Source organism: Paroedura picta, chromosome 1, assembly GCF_049243985.1.
Source record: "Paroedura picta isolate Pp20150507F chromosome 1, Ppicta_v3.0, whole genome shotgun sequence".
In the NCBI taxonomy this organism is placed as follows: Eukaryota; Metazoa; Chordata; class Lepidosauria; order Squamata; family Gekkonidae; genus Paroedura; species Paroedura picta.
Window position 1 is genome coordinate 173,715,097 of NC_135369.1, and position 17,676 is coordinate 173,732,772.

The 17,676-nt window shown below is 45.4% G+C and overlaps 1 protein-coding gene across 3 annotated transcripts in view; it reads left to right on the top strand.

Annotated features, from left to right (window-relative positions):
* FOXO1 (forkhead box O1) overlaps positions 1–17,676 on the top strand; it is a 456,870-nt gene that overhangs the window by 36,313 nt on the left and 402,881 nt on the right. For all 3 annotated transcript variants that reach the window (XR_013226892.1, XR_013226891.1, XM_077312601.1), the window contains exon 2: positions 15,099–16,454. Coding sequence is in view for 1 of the 3 variants with exons in the window: in XM_077312601.1 (XP_077168716.1) it covers positions 15,099–16,445 (1,347 nt within the window). In the remaining 2 variants the exon portion in view is untranslated. The remainder of the gene's footprint in view (positions 1–15,098; positions 16,455–17,676) is intronic.

A 17,676-nucleotide genomic window follows, 5' to 3' on the forward strand; every position in this document is an offset into this window, starting at 1 on the left:
AGCTGTGGCATGTAGTTCCTAGCAGTTTCCTTTTTAAAATATATATATATCTAGCTGCCTATCCCATTCATGGTCTTTGAGCTTGTGCTGCAGGAAGCCCAGGCTGAACTCCTTGGGGGATGGGTGGATTACGAATGTAAGAAGCATTTGTCCTTTCCCCTTGCAGTTTTGTATGGTATGTGCTTCCCTTTGGCTTTTGTAGTACAGTACTGGAATTTCTGAGGGAAAGCTCACGGGGGGGGAGGGAGGAGAGGGGGGGTTGCCTGGCCCGTTCCCCACCTAGTGTCATTTCCACCGTGCCTTGCCAGTTCTAGCGTGCTTCCATTGAAAACAATGGAGGTTCTTGGCTTCCAGCCCATCAGAAAGGACTGTTGCATTCCTTTTTTTTTTAATGTCCTGGAGTTACAGGAAATATGAAATAGGAACAAAGCCTGAGCTACAGTTGCTTAAGATGTTTTATTTTTCAGCCTCAGAAGGCTTTTTAAAACGGACACACGTGTGTTTAGCGTACAAACCAGTGCCGTGATGAACTTCTGAGAACTCGAGGCATTTACTCCTCAGGATACATTCGACTCTGACTTCATTCCAGGGGCAATGTTAAGGTTTGACCTCTGAAGTCCTTGATAGCTTGGGTTGTACACAGGTTGAGGAAAAGGGATGTATCTGTTCTTAATTGTTGGGGTGCATCAATTCTTAGTTGCTAGTCTGACCTTGCAAAATGAAACAGAAATCCCAAGCGATACCTTAAAGACAAAAACAAAGTTTATTTCAACATGAGCTTTTGTGGGTCAGAGCTTCACAAACCGCAATCTCACACAGTTGACAAAAAACACTTAATATAGTAGACTAGGGACCAAGCCCGTTGCATTAAGGAATACAAAGGGTGCTAGATTGGTGTTTGTGTGTGTGTGTGTGTGTGTGTGTAAAAACTCTGTGGATGGCCTCTCTCCCCAGGACCTGGAAAGGCTGCAGGCTGGAGGCCCCCCCGGGAAGGGAACTCACAGGCTGGGACATCTCTCACACAGCAGGGAACTGCAGCATCTGAGACTGAGAGGGAAGTGGAAGGAGGAGGGGGTGATCAGGGGTAGGGGACGGAAGGTGATTGGCTGGCTGCTGGACAGACAGGAATGCCAGTGGGAGGAGGTGGCACTCAGGGGCGGGACAACCACGCTGAGTGGCACAAGCCATGAGACCAGCTCCTCCTCCAAGGCCTTACCAGAAATATATTATGTGGAACAGATAAAACAAAGGACACAATTGTTTCTTGGTGATCTTGATCGATGTTCCATTATCGCAAAGTTGGATTGCCAGGTCCTATCTGGCCACTGGCAGGGGGCCCTGGGTGGGGCAGAGGGATGCCTGCCATCACAAGGACCTCAGTGGGATACAGTGCCATAGAAACCTTGCCGTTTTCTCCAGGGGAACTGATCTCTGTAGTTTGGAGATGAGCTGTATGTCTGGGGTGGGGTCACCAGTCCCCCTGGAGGCAGGCAACCCTATCAATCAAAAAGTAACCATAAAACAAATTTACAAAGCATGCATTTCTACATACACATGAGGGTTTAAACTTCGTTGTTTAGGATTAGATGTATCTATTCCAGTCAATTATGATGAGAGCACAGTCCTGAAGCTGATCACAAAAAGGCTAGAAGACTAGGATATTCAGATAATAGACATATCAACCCACAGGATCTGTTCACCAGGCCACTGGGACATCCCCTGGTTTTATAAATCAATGTCCCTTCAAGTATTAGATGACTATTCCCTAAAAAGAGCCTTTCTCCTTGCGCGCCTAAATATCTTCCCTTCAAACCTATCAAGAGGCCACTTCCTTCAAATCCCTTGAAATGAGAGAAGCTGTCTGCACGGGTGCAATGTACCAGATTCCCTTAACCACGTATTATTCAACTGCCCCAAATTTCAGATATTCCATCATTATCTGGGGGATTTTATGGGAAAACTGAAGTATCTGTGCATCGATGAGAAACATCTAGTGAAAATGTTGTTGAGTGTAAAGGAGCCTTCTCAGATAGTGGACCTTGAAAAAATCCTGTCAATTATCTCGAGAAGCAATCTATCTCTACTGCAGATCGGTTGTACGACATCAGGCGTTATTACTGTTGTCCATATTACTGTTGTCCATATGTCTATGCCAGGAATTTGTTTCTGTTTTAAATTTTGTTTTATATATATCAAATTTTATGCCAATAAAGGTATCTGAATCTGAATCACATTAGGGTTCTTGTAACCTCAGTCTCTCCTTCATCCATCTCCAGAATGAAGCCGTTTAAGCACCTATTAGCTAAATTCAGGGAAGCAGAGACTTTCACATACCCTCCACAGTATAGCACAAATATCAGTTCTGTGATATGATCATTTCAGACATGCTTGTTCTTTGGAGATTAGTCACACAATAGTCATCAATATCTAGTATTGATAATCATTACATTTGGCAGAATGCAGATGTATCAAACTCCCGGTATTGATGTTATCCCTAGATACTCTTCACTGGTTGAATTGCCAACCTCCAGGTGGTGGCTGGAGATCTCCCACTATTACCACTGACCTCCAAGTGACAGAGATCGGTTCACCTGGAGAAAATGGCTCCACTGAAGTCCCTCCTCACCCTTCTCAGGCTCCGCCCCCAATTCTCCAGGTATTTCCCAACAAGGAGCTGGTAACCCTAGTCATTAGAAATTTCACTTGTTCATTTGAGATGGTGGCATACCACTTTTCCTTCTAATTGCCCGATAGAAAATTTGAATATCTGCAGAATTCATTCATTGGGCTGTTTAGTCTCTTACCAGTGCCATCCTAGGTACATTTACACCTTTTAATAACTATTGAAATAAAAAGCCTTACAAAGTTTTAACTCTGTTTCAGGTTGTACTGCTAATCATGCCTGATAATCAACTAGCAGAAATAACTGCCTTCGTCCATTAAGATGTGGTATCAGGCAAAGGTGCATTCAAACCTCTCCCATGTGCTGTTAGACAATATCAAACATTCAGATGATCAAACATTCAGGTTAAAAATCAGATTGGGCCATTGTGCTGATGCCTTGCTATTATTAGCAACGGTAACCTGCAGTCTCTGATTTAGATAGCCCAGGCTAGCCCAGTCTCAGAAGCTAAGCAGGATCAACCCGGGCTGGTAAATGGATGGGAGGCCTCCAAGGAATGCCAATCATGACACAGAGGCGGGCCATGGCAGACTACCTCTGAATGTCTTTTGCTTTGAAAACCCTATGGGGTTTCCATAAATAATCTGTGATTTGGCAGCACTTTCTACCACCATCACCCTGAAATAGACATCATCCAAGATACTGAAATAGATCAGTTTGGACACGTTTTAGGGTATAAAAACTGGCTTAAATCAGAAGCCGCGTTCAGTGGAGATATCCCTACATTGGAAGCCATGCTTACAGTAAATCTAGCTAAATAGGCTTTCTGCTTGTCTCAGTGGATTTATGAACCCTACAACAATGTTCAGTTCTCTTTCCTTGTGCACAGACAACCCCCCAATCTCAAACAACTCCTCACCCACAACAATGCAACATCTAATTTGAGCATGGACACTGGAACTAGAGCTTGCAACAAACCCAGATGCCAACTTTGCTGCCACATACATTCCAATAACACAATCATTGAATTTAAAAACTTCACTTAGTCATCTTCTAACATTGTATATGCCATTATATGCCAACAATGCTCCTCTGTTCTCTACATCTGCCAAAGAATTAATGGATGTAAGTCTGACATAAAAAATCACAGGACTGAAAAACCTGTAGGGGAACGCTTCAACCTTCCAGGACATTCAATAAGGGACCTCAAAGTAGCTGTTTTATTGCAAAGGAACTTCAAGAACAGACTAGAAAGGGAGATTGCAGAAATGCAAGTTATTACAACACTCAAAACAGTGGCATCCCCTGGACTCAACAAGGATATAGGTTTTTTTAATCTCACTATGCATGCTAACCTCATTCAGCGCTTATATCCACATTCCTTACAATCCCTTCTTTTATTTTATTTGGCACAATGTGACTGTAATGTGATGTTAATAATATGTAATGTAATTTCGAATCTAACTCTCTGGTCTCAGGACAAGATGACTTGCCAGCACAGCTTGTCACTTGCAGGGATGCTTCCACGCTTGGGGGGGAGACGGATGGGGCCAGCAACTAGTCTCTTTTAATTATTTAATTATTTCTTTTCACAACTTTTATTTCTCCAATGTTTTTGTGGACTACAACTGAACTCAAAAGCACTGATTAGCTGTTTTAGCAAAGATTTATCATAAGGCATCATATGGCATGATTTGGATACTACGCCACAGTTTACTAATTTGTCACTGATTTACCTTCAGTATATATCTGTTCTCTCATGATCCTTGTACCATTTTGTCCGAGGAAGTGTGCCTGCGCCCAAAAGCTCATGCCTTGAATACATCTTCGTTGGTCTTAAAGGTGCTATTGGACTCAATTTCTCCTGTCTAGTCCAGTATCCTGTTTCACACAGTTGCCTAGGAGGACCTAGAGGTCGCCTTCCCATGGCACTGAATTCCACCGTTTAAGTCTGTGAGAAGCTCTCTGTGTGTGCAGGTTTTTTCATTCCTTTTATTCTACTTTATTTCCCCCAAATACAATACACATTTATTACAGTTTCTGGTGGGTCCTTACTTCAAGCCTATAGATCAAAGTAAATATCAGATGTATTAGCCACCTTGAACACCTAGGCCTAGTCTGCACACATAGGATAATGCACTTTCAATGTGCTTTAGCAGCTGGAGTTTCCTATGCAGAACAGGATAATCTACTTCTAAAGGGCATTGGAAGTGCATTATCTATTGTGTGCAGACTAGGCCCTAGATGGGCTTTCAGTAATAATTAAAGAACCCAGATTGCCTGTCTCCATCACCCTGCGTTATGTTTAAAAGATTATCCTGCCTAAATCTGTTCTTTGTCTTAGTCTTCAGACAAATCCCATAGAATAGAGTGCCTGTTGGCCCATTGATGCTAACCTGTATTCAACACTAATTCCCCTCCATTTCAGCCCTGTGCAGAAAGTTTGGGTGGGGTCAATGGTAAGGCATCAGTCATGCAGTCTGAAAGCTCTGCCCATGAGGCTGGGAGTTCGATCCCTGCAGCCAGCTCAGGGTTGACTCAGCCTTCCATCCTTCCGAGGTCGGTAAAATGAGTACCCAGCTTGCTGGGGGGTAAACGGTAATGACTGGGGAAGGCACTGGCAAACCACCCCGTATTGAGTCTGCCAAGAAAACGCTAGAGGGCATCACCCCAAGGGTCAGACATGACTCGGTGCTTGCACAGGGGATACCTTAACCTTTACCTTTACCTTTACATATGTGGATGTGCATTAAAGCTAGGTTCAGGTATGACATTAAACTATGGCTTATTTTAGTTATGGTTAGTTGATCTGCAAGCTAAAATACAGGTTTGCCTTGACAGATATTAGTTTTCAGGCATTTTTGTTGTAAGTGCATCCCTGTGGAACAAGCCAGGATAGTCATGTTTCAACTTCAAACCATAGTTTCAAATTCGGATTTGGCAGAAACTAGCTGTAATTAGTAGACTGGGCTGTGTTTGAGAAGTTCATGCTAAGTGTGTTTCGTTAAAACCGTGGCTTCTCGTTATATGTCAACTGAGCCATAGCATGCACCTTCCATTCCAGCATTTGAGGATGTTAATATATCTAAATATTTAATTTCCCTCTCTCCATTAAAAATGAATCATATTCATCTATAACGTTGAAAATTTTAAAAATTATAAAGATGAATCAAAATTGGTAGGCTGATTTCATGGGAGTGTCTGTCTTACCTCTGCATTGTTGCTTTACAAATATGGCTAAGTGCTATGTAATTTCTATACTTGATGCTGCTTCCAGGGTTTTAGGATGCTCCTTTAAATCCCTTTCTTCCTGTTTAAGAGTTAGAATCATAGAGTTGGAAGGGTCTCCTGGGTCATCTAGTCCAACCCCTTGCACTGTGCAGGACACTCACATCCCTATCGCTCATCCACTGTAACCTGCTACCCCCTTGAAACTTCACAAAATCAGCCACACCATCAGATGACTATCCAGTTAAAAAATTTCCAAAGATGGAGAACCCACCACCTCCCGAGGATGCCTGTTCCACTGAGAAACCACTCTGTCAGGAACTTCTTTCGGATGTTTAGACGGAATTTATTTTGCATTAATTTCATCCCATTGGTTCCGGTCCATTCCTCCAGGGCAAGAGAGAACAATTCTGCTCCATCCTCCATATGGCACCATTTTAAATACTTGAAGATGGTTATCATATCCCCTCTCAGTTGTCTCCCCTCCCGGCTAAGCAGACCAAGCTGCCCCTACCTTTCCTCATACGTCTTGGTCTCCAAACCCCTCACCATCTTCGTTGCCCCCCTCTGGACACGCTCCAGTTCGTTTACATCCCTCTTCAACAGTGGTGCCCAAAACTGAACACAGCACTCCAAGTGAGATGCGTTTCATAATAACAAAAGTGACTCATAGGGCCAAGATATACGCATGGTTGCCGTTGTCTCTTATTTCCGATCAGTGGTGTCTCGTTAATGTAGCTCCAGAATACACAGCTATCTTATTCCACGTCCCCCTACTCATCAAAGTCAGTGAAGAGGAACAAAGTGGCTAAACATCAAACAAAGTTGACAGCATTTTCATGTTTACTTTTGCCGTCTGTCTTTCTTCCGTTATAGAAGTCAAGGCTATGTGGATAAGATTTCCAAGAGATCAGGCTTGGAGAAAGGCTCAAAGTTCAACAGGTTTGCTTTGTCAGGCGCTGTGCCCCAGAACTGTACTTCACTTTAGCTGTATGTCGATTGGGGGTGGTCCTAAGAAGGAAAACAGTCATAGAAAGGTTAGGTTGAGCGTGTCTGTTGCCTGTTGGTGCAGACCACCCTCTGAACCATGTACGGCATTAATATTCAGTATCAAGAGAAGTGTAATGATCTCGATCAGGGGTAGTCATACTGCGGCCCTCCAGATGTCCATGGACTACAATTCCCATGAGCCCCCTGCCAGCGAGTTGCAGTCCATGGACATCTGAAGGGCCACAGTTTGACTACCCCTGACTAGATTAAGGAGTTCAATTTTCTTGGGATTTAACCAAATGCTCCCTGCTGTGTTTGAAGGGAAATATCGGAGTATTCTTTGTGACTTATGACTTTATTTCTGAGGTAGTGGAGAAGTTGAGAATGTTACGTGCTGCTCATTTAGCAGCTTCATTTAGCTGCATGTTTACAGAACAAGCCTGTCCGTCAGATGTTGACAGCTAGAGATCTAACTACTGGAAAACTCCCCTAATAAGACTTCCATAAAACTACTGTGCAAAAGCTATATAGACATTTACATTATTCATCAATGTGTATAAGTATGTTAATGTGCTGGCCCACGTTCCGTGAATAGAATTAAGTGAACAAAGTATATCTGCTTATCAGTATACAGGAGCCTTTTCCGCATTCTTTATTTTTAAAAAAATTAGGAAGGTGCGTGGGTGTTTAAGTCGCATGACATGATCGCCTGAGGATGGAAGTTGCAGTGGATGTAGAACTCAAAGCCTGGAGCAAAACGGAAATATACATCTGGGCATGGAAAAAAAAATTCTAGGCTGATAGTTACAAAGTTGAGAGGCCAAATCTAGAAAGAGTAACAAAATGTTATGGACCAAAGTTCCAATCAGGTATTGAATGGAATTGACCAATAGAATCAGCCCAGACTCTCCAATTCTAAAAAAGTGCATCTGTTTTCTGAATAAATGTAAAATTTGGCATTTTCGGCATACTGCAAGCCCTGTCTGGGAATGTGGTGCGTCTAAATCAGGGGAAGTCAAACTGCGGCCCTCCAGATGTCCGTGAACTACAATTCCCATGAGTCCATGGGCATCTGGAGGGCCGCAGTTTGACTACCCCTGGTCCAAATGAAAGGTCTCCCACAGCATCTTACAACTGTGCTTGCTTCCCCAGTTTCCGAGTTCCGTTGCTTGAAACTATGCCTATTATCAGGTCACGTCTGCCTTTGGCCGAGCTCTGTAGACACAACATCATTAACGGCACTACATATTTTTTTTGCAATATTTACTCCTCTCTCCACACTTTTTTTTTTTCCAAGGTAGTAAATCATCGTCTCTTTAATCTCCTCCTGCCCAGTGGAAAAACAGGAATTTATGTAACAGGCGCTCTTTTGCAAACCTTCTTCCTGTTTGGAGCTTTTGTTGTTTTTGGCCAACTCTGGAGATGGCTTAGCTACTCCAGGCATGACCTTGAATGTCCTTAACGCAAGAAGAAGAGATTGTAGCTTTCTGATGACTAAGGCAGTTTGTCGCTTCTGTATAATGCTAAACACTTCCATGTGTCGATGGAATGAAAGTTAAACCTCCCCAGACTGCGGGTGTGTCAAAGAGAGACAAGAGGGGTGGGAAAGGAGGACTTGTTTCCATCATAAACATAAAACTGTGGCACGGCAGGAGAGATGCTCTTTACAAAACACGACTCTAAAACGTTACCGGTTTGTTTTGTTTTTTAATCAACAGATTTCACCTAACCTTTCGTGTGAATTTTTTCAGGCAGAATAATATTGGTAGCATAGTATTGAGCATGCAGCCAAGAGCACCAGTCTTTTCTGAGTGTTGCAGCCTTCATGATGTTTCCTTGCTGAATATTCTTAGCCTACAGGTTAAGTTAAAGGTATCCCCTGTGGAAGCACCGAGTTGTGTCTGACCCTTGGGGTGACGCCCTCTAGCGTTTTCATGTCAGACTCAATACGGGGTGGTTTGCCAGTGCCTTCCCCAGTCATTACCGTTTTACCCCTCAGCAAGCTGGGTACTCTTTTTACCGACCTCGGAAGGATGGAAGGCTGAGTCGACCTTGAGCCGGCTGCTGGGATTGAACTCCCAGCCTCATGGTCAGAGCTTTCAGACTGCCTGTACTGCCTTACCACTCTGTGCCACAAGACACTGATGCTAATTCAAACCAAGGGAGCTCCTGGCATCAGTCAGGGGTGGGAGTGGCAGCTTTAACCAGCTGGTGTTCATAGTGAAATACTGAAGTTTTCAAATAGTCCAAAATTCTCTTGCAGGCTCGATTTTTTTTAAGTGGTACTTATAAATGCGAGGGTCCTGTGAAGTTCTTGTTGAGACTTATACTTCAAGGTGGGGATGGATAAAACTCCTGCACACTTAGAGCCCAGTTAGGTGTAACATAAGGTGATCAGATTGTCCCACTTTTGGAGGGACATCTGGGGGTACCCGGCAAATTGTACTTATGTTGAAATTTAAAAATATATATATTACAATAATATTTTTGCGTTCTATGTGTTCTATGCAACTTTTTGTTGCTCCATATAGACCAAATGTTTAATCAAGAACCCCCCCCCCCGTCAATGGTGTCCCGCTTTACCAATGTTAAAATCTGGTCACCTTTGTGTAACATGTAGTTGGGCAGCTATTCACATAGCTACCCTGTTCCTGCATGAAGCTTTGTGTGCATGTGGGTGTGTTATGTAAGAGAGAAAATATCAGATTTTAACACCCACCCACAGAAAAGCAAAATCCTCCACTCTGACGTACCTCTCTGTTGCTTTAACATTTTTCTTCCCATCCCACATCTGGTATGGGAACCGGAAAGAAAAGTGCTTAAAGCAACATGGTGAAGTAGCTCCTCTTATCCTAGATTTGCCATCTCTGGGTTGGGAAATACCTGGACATTTGCAGGGGAGGGGAGTCTGTTGAGGGCACGGTTTGCAGAAGGATGGGACTTTAATGGGGTATAATGTTATAGAGTCCACCTTCCAAAGCAGCCATTTTCTCCAGGAAAAACTGATTGCCATTGTCCACAGGTCAGTTGTAATAACCACCATCTGGAGGTTGGCAAGCACATGCCCCCCCCCTCTGTGTGTGTGCGTGTGAAGAAAATGGAAAGACTAGAATCTGCCTCCGTCTTGATTGTGGGTTCCACTTGTCTCATGCCGACCTGTTACTGTCTCTTATTACTATTTTTATTTGGCTCACATGACGAGGTAGGGTCTGTGGATAGCCGCATTGGCCTGCAGTAATAGAAGACAGATTGAGATCAGTGGCAACAAAGAGCAACAAAGTTTAATTCTGGATATCAGCTTTTGTTTCTGAAGAAGTGTGCATGCACGCAAAAGCTTGTGCCCAGAATTAAACTTAAAAGTCTTGAAGGAGCCACTGGTCTCAAACTCTGTTCTGTGACTCGGGGACTCTGGATACCTTCTTGCTTGCCTAGAAGGGGAGGCAATGTTGTCTTTTAGCTTAGACTTGGAACAGATTGTTCTGTGACCAAATGCTGATGAAGGGTCCATGGGGGCTTCTTCACCTCTCCTCCTCAAGTTCAGATTTGTTTAGCCTGCTTCCTTAGTGGGTTTGCCTTCCAGCAGGTGGGGTTTTCTAGCGCTTGATTGGAGAAACAGAGGATGACATATACACATCTCTCTGAGTGTGCAAATAGGTACATCTTGAAGGAGCCAGTATTGTCTTTGGCCTACGTGCCAATAAGAAGAAGAGCATTTGGCCGGTAGTGTCTATGGATGCTGTGCTTTGTGCCTGTGCTGCCTTGGTAAAAACTTGTTTGTGCATTATATACATCCTCCCCACTACCACCACCACCAATTTTATTTGGTGTTTTCGTGACAGTCTTTTTGTTCCTTGAGAAATCTGTTGATGGGAAGTTGCAGCTTCTAATTGCCAAGCAGGTATTGCACATCTAGAAACCCTCCATCTCCTCTGGCACATCCCCAAAGGGCAGGTTGGTTGGAGGGGTTGATTTTTTTCACTGGCTGTCAGACATCCAGATAGGAAGTGCTTGGTCTTATCGGGATTGACTCTTCACCTTATCACTCACAGTAGGTTGCTTCTTTACATGCGCATGGTGTTTTTGTCCTTGAATACATATTTGCTGCTCTAGAGTTGGGCGTCCCAGTGGTGGCCTGCACCCAGAGGCATGATGCTGAGCGTTACTCCATGCAGTGGTACTACATGGCTGCCTTACTGTCAGTTGAGTGGTAACTTTACCTTTGTCGTTTTTTTTTGGGGGGGGGGGCAGTCAAGTTATGGTGACCCTGTAAGGTTTTCAAGGTAAGAGATATTCAGAGGAGGTTTGCCATTACTTGTCATTGTGTAGCAGCTATGGACTTCCTTGGTGGTTTCCTATCAAAATATGAACCAGAACCCACTCCGCTTAGCTTCCAAGATCTGCAGAGATCAAACTAGCTTGGGCTATCCAGGTCACGTCTATTTGTTCTTTTGCCATTCTCCCCATTACCACTGCTCTTCTTCTTGTCTTGAGTACTCAGTATTCCATTGACTTCATGGCTGATGCTACCTTGAGTTTTCTCTTGATGTTCCATAAGTGTGGGGACAAAATAATACAATCTCCTGTGGTCCAACTTTGTGAGTCGTGCTGTGTTAAAGCTAGTGTGTACCTGATGCTGTCTAGCTCCTGGGTAGGCACAACTTTTTCTCTGTGCAGAGACAAGAATTGCAGTCAGTACTTGTGAGCAGGCTACTCCTCCATGTACTCCTATGTCTTAGTTTGAGACACTATCCCTTTTTCCCCCATTGGCATCCATTGACTCCTGGGACACTGATCACTGTAGCCTGGAGATGAGCTGCAATCCCAGGGGATCCCCAGATTGAGATACAGTTCTGATGTGACAGGCAGGAGAGCATGGGAGGAGGTGGCCCTTCAGGTACCTTGGCCTCAAGCTGTTTAGCACCTGAAGGCTAAGAATGGTCTGTGGAAACAGATGGTAACCAGTGCAAATCGTTCAGCACAGGCAATCAAGTCCTGTAAGTCCTGTAATCAAGCCCTAACAATATTTGTCACATTTTGGACCAGTTGAAGTTTCTAGACCGCTTTCAGAGGCAGGCACATTACAATCATCTAACTTGGATGTGATCAGAGCATGGGTCACAACGGCCAGATAACTCTTTAGAGGAACAGCCATAGTTTGCGAACTTGCCAGAGGTGATAAAAGGCAGTATTTGCTGCCGAGGAGACAATCAGGGCCCAATAGATGCCCAAGCAATGGACCAGCTTTAAGGGGGAGTACAAGCCACTAAGGGACAGGCTGATTCTGTGGCCTCCAGGCAGCTTCTCCCTTGATTCCTTCCTGAATGAGCAAACAGCACAGGTTCAAAGCAGTTCACCTTCTACCACCACTCAGCGCTTTGCTTAAGAGTCCTCCTGAGTTTTCTTGCCAAGGGATATGGGGGATGTTGGGAAATTATGTCCATACTAGTATCAAACCCCATTTAAAAAATGGTCTTTGAAAGGGGTGGCAGGCAAAAGGGCCCGTGAGGGTGCCTGCACCAAGGACAGTAGCCGTGGGGCCATCGCAAAACAACAGGGCAGGCTGCCGTGGAGGAAGGAGGGTTCCTTCCTCCATTCCAGCCTGTCCTGTGTTTTTAAAATGGCCCTGCGCCTAGGAATGGGACTCCGAACGCCATGCCATTTCAAAACGACAGGCCAGGCTGGAGGGGAGGAAGGAAGCTTTGTGGCTGCAGGGGGGAAGGGGAAGCCACACACACACCCCCGCTGGCTTCCACCCCTTCCCGCCATCTTCCCATTGGGCTGCGAAGCTTTGCAGGCCAAAGGGAAGGGAAACTCCCCCCCCCCCCGCCGGTGCCAACGCCATGCCTGCTTCCCTTTGGGTCACAAAGCCCTCTCACCACCTCTGCAAGGTGGAGAGAGGGCTTTGGGGTCCAATGGGAAGGGAAAGGCCTCCCTCCCCCCACTGCCCCCACCCCCAGGCACTTACATGTGTCCTGGGGAGCGTCCAGCGGCAATCTGCTGACAATGGCAGCAGAGAACCCCTGGCTGGCTGGGTGGATGGCAGTGGGCGTGGCATATGCAAGGCAGGGCCCAATCTACCTTGAACATGCCACGCCCACTCTCCACCCATTTAGTCCTTAGCATGTTATTATAACAGCGAGCCCGCTGTTACAGATAATAAGTAATTCAGCTCTTAGTACCTAGCTCAGTGGCTCACCTCTCGATGTAGGATGAGGCTCCAGTACAAGTGTGCTCTGCCTGTCTTCTGAAGCAATACGGAGCCCAATTTAAATGCTTGTCTTAGTCCTGATAACCTTTAGTGGCTCCCATCCAAAGTGCCAATCTCTTAAACTCAACAAGCATCAGCCTGTTAGTTGAATAGAGCAGAGTGATATTAATATGCCAACAGCTTGCCAAATTCACAGGTTAATTACTGCAGGTTTCAAAGGGAGGAATGCCCTTCATAGCTGAAATGTTTAGGGATTTATGTTTTTTTAAAAAAAAGAACCTGAAAAATCTGTTGGAGAGAGGGCTCACAGTTCAAAGGATATCTTTCATAGCTTGGGAAACAGGCAGCAAGGGAGGAATCAATGAAATCACGTGCTGATGGATCTCCGGAAGCCAAGCAGGATGCAGCCCCTGTAAATCTAGTGCTCTCTCACAACTGAGAAAACAAACACAGGCCCATGTATTTGAAGAACTGACCAGCAGACAGCCTCCCATCACATTATTGTCCTTGATTTGGCCTACATTTAGCATCTGATACAGAGGAATTAGCTGTCATAAGGCCTGTGTCATGTGAAGATGTACTTAGGAACTGTATATAAAGACAATAAGGGTACACAACCCCAAATCATGTCACTTTTGTGCTATATGAACACTTCTCCAGCCCAAGTCCCACAGTTGAGCATAGGGTTGTGCACTTCGGGCGCCAGTGCGGCCATTCCAGCCCGAAGTGGCCATTGCCATGGTGTGGGGAGAGGGGTGGCACCGGTGTGCCATTTGGCGCACACACACGGACGCAGAGCTCTGTGCCTGCATGCAGGCACCCGGTTGTGCAGTACCACAGGCGCCTCCCCCCCCCCCCCGCCGTGGTGCTGGCCGCTTCGGGCTGGAATGGCTGCTTCAGAGGCCGAACTGCACAACCCTAGTTGAGCATTTAGGAATAGCAGCCTCCAGGTGGAACTTGGGGATCCCCCAGAATAATGGGTGGACTCTGCAGCATTGCATTCTACTCCATCCTCCCAGGTTCCATCTCTGACCCTGAATCTGAGAGAACCTTGCGACCTTATGAGCATTTGTAAGCCCCATTAAATTAATCCGGACAGAATTCTGAATAGACCTGTTATGGATTGCTCTCTAAACTATCTCTGTGATTTAGTTCATGGGAGTGAATTTTAGTTGGCAAGGAAAAAGTTTTGATCAATGGCAATGCAAATTAAGTAACGTTGTCTCTTGTTTGTTACCGTAAAGGCGAATTCTACTAAAGCCTGTTTTAAAATTCCTGAGCGATAGTAATGGCACTGAATGATTTGACAATTGATTCAGAGTTTCAGTCGGTTTTATATAGGCTTTGTAATATCCAGTTGTAATAATAGGTAAAGGCAGATTAACGAACTATGATTTAATCAGTTTGACAACCCTTGAAGAAAGTAAAGTGACTGAAAGCAGGCGTTCTTAGCAAGTCAGCTGAGATAAAGCATTGGTCATTTTCCTTGTGGTCTCTTTTCTGTGCATTTGCTCTTCATTCAGCATCGGTTACTTTTATATTGTTGTGCTTCGTTGGGAATCATGAAATAGAGAGGTTAGCTTTTTATTAGGCCAATATTAGTTATTTAAACTTTTGATGACTATAAACTAATTTCTAACAATCTTTATTCTATCTATTTTGCTTATATGTCCAAATTTTGTTTTTGTTTTTTTGCTTTGTGACTAGCATGGATGGCCAAATTTTTGTTATCCATTGCATTAGTTTGTTTGGCTCTAGTTCGTTTGGATCTGGGCTTCAAGACCTTTAAGTAGAATATGAGCAAGTAGAAAATAATGTCCCTTCTTCTCTTGAATTTCATGGCTTTCATTGAAATTTTAAAGGGGAATGTATGTGTTGCTATAGGCATTCGGGTCCCAAGGGGCATAAACACCTAAGATTGCTTTAAAGCATAAATTGGGTAACTTCATTGCCATAGGAATGCGTTTCTGTAGCTATGCATTTGATGGAGTTGCTTTATCTATTGAGGGCAGAAATAAACTAAATGCTTTTCTCACTCCTCTTTTTCAGAATTCAATCCGCCATAACCTCTCGCTGCACAGCAAGTTTATTAGAGTGCAGAATGAAGGGACAGGAAAAAGCTCGTGGTGGATGCTCAACCCAGAAGGAGGCAAAAGCGGCAAATCTCCCAGGAGAAGGGCTGCATCCATGGACAACAGCACCAAGTTCTCCAAAAGCAGAGGCCGAGCTGCGAAGAAAAAAGCCGCCCTCCAGGCCGGTCAAGATGGGAACGGGGACAGTCCTGGCACACAGTTCTCCAAATGGCCTGCAAGCCCCAGCTCTCATAGTAATGATGACTTTGATAATAACTGGAGTACATTTAGACCTAGAACCAGTTCTAATGCTAGTACAATTAGTGGGAGGCTTTCTCCAATCATGCCCGAACAAGATGACCTTGGAGAAGGAGATGTACACTCCATGGTCTACCCTCCATCAGCAACCAAAATGGCTTCAACTCTGCCTAGCCTTTCTGAGATGAGCAGTTCAGAAACCATGGAGAACCTGCTGGATAACCTCAACCTTTTATCCCCAAACACCTCAATGGCTGGATCAACCCAGTCCTCCCCTGCTACCATGATGCAGCAACCATCCGGCTATTCATATGCCCCATCCAGCACAAATATAGGTTCACCAAATGCGGACTACAGGAAATACAGTTATGGTCAGACTAGCCTGAATACCCTGACCCAAATACCTATGCAAACCATTCAAGACAATAAGTCAAGCTATGGAAACATCAGCCAGTACAGTTGCCCCGTAGGACTGCTGAAGGAATTGCTCACTTCCGATTCACCTCCACACAGTGAAATTTTGACATCCGTAGACACTCATGTTTCCCAGCCCAGTGGCCGAGTGCTAGGACCAAACGTGCTAATGCCCGCTAACTCAACCATGGCGCCATACGGCGGTCAACAGAATCATAACAAAATCGTTGCCCCCAGTACCCACCCGCACCAAGGACATGTCCAGCCGACATCAGTAGTCAACAGCCACACCTTGTCTCTCACAGTTAGCACCGCGTCTCATGCTTCGGGTGTGCATCGCGCGTCCGCAGTAAAAACCTCAATGCAAGTGCCTATGAGCCACGCAATGCAGATGAATAGCCTCAGTCCTTACACCACTGTGAACAGCTGCAATGGCTACGGAAGAGTGGGCATAGTAGCTTTCCATCAGGAGAGGCTCCCAAGTGACTTGGACGATATGCTGATTGAGCGACTGGACTGCGATATGGAGTCGATCATTCGTAACGACCTCATGGATGGGGAGACGTTAGATTTTAACTTTGACAGCGTGATGCCCAACCAAGGTTTGGCACACGGTGTAAAGACGACAACACACAGCTGGGTGCCTGGATAAGACTGGGAGGTTAGTTTCCCGTATTTTATTACTTCTGTATGTCTTGCTCCGAATTCCTCACACAACGAGGCTGCTTCTGTTATGTGGTGTGGGACAAAATTTATCAGGAATTACCCTTATTTGCCGGCGTATAAGACGACTGGGCGTATAACAGTGGTCCCCAACCTGCGGCCCGCGGCCCGGTGCCGGGCCGCGAAGGCCATGGTGCCGGGCCGCAGTTCCCTCTCCCTGCCCCCCCCCGCAGTAAAAAATCTTCCCAGGCCGCAAGTTTGCGGCTCGGGAAGCTTCTTACTGCGGGAGGGGGGCAAAGGGAATCAGGGCTGTGCCGCACATCGCGCATGCGTGACCAGGCCGCACATGCGCCATGCGCGGCCGGAGTCACGCAGGCGTGGCACTTTCGCGCATGTTCAATTCCGGCCGCACATGCGCGATGCGCGGGCTGGGCAGTTGCCCTGCCGGTCCCCAGCCGAAAAAAGGTTGGGGACCACTGGCGTATAAGATGACCCCCCAATATTTCCACTCAAAATGTAGAGTTTGTTACATTACATTACAGTACTAGGGGCCACTATGGGCAGCTATGTCTATCCCAACTGAAGTGCACCCGGCGTATAGGACGACCCCCCACTTGGAGGCATGTTTTTCAGGGGGGAAAAGTAGTCTTATATGCCAGCAAATACTGTACTTATTCTGTTATAATGTTGCAGTGGAAGGCAGAGGTGCATATGTTAAGTTCTTCTTTGTTAAGAGACATCCTAAGACATCAAGGTGCTTGTCAAATCCAGCTGTTGGAAATGTTGAACTTCAATAGGAATGTGGACTAAGGGAGACAGAGAAAAGGAAGATACTTCACAGTGACGCTCATAAGCAAGTGAAATTCCATATGCTGCTTATATTTATCAGGGAGGAATATTGTTAAGGCTGCAGGGCAGGGAAGGCTGGATTGGCAGCTTTGCTGTATAAGTAGATTTCGAGGAGGGACTAAGAGATGCCAACGTTGTTTCATGACAGGTGTTCTGGTAACCACTTCAAGACGTAGGTACAGTGAAGGATTTGGGAAAGTTTCTTGCAGGGGGGGAGAAATGAGGTCATTTCAAATCAGGTCAAACAATTACATAGGCCATAATAGATCTTGATGAAAGCCAAGTGCTCTCCCATGGAGGCACCTGGCCCTGTTTCTGAGTTGCGAAGTTTCCTGGGGGGGCGGGGGAGTCCACAGTGCCACCTCGCTGAC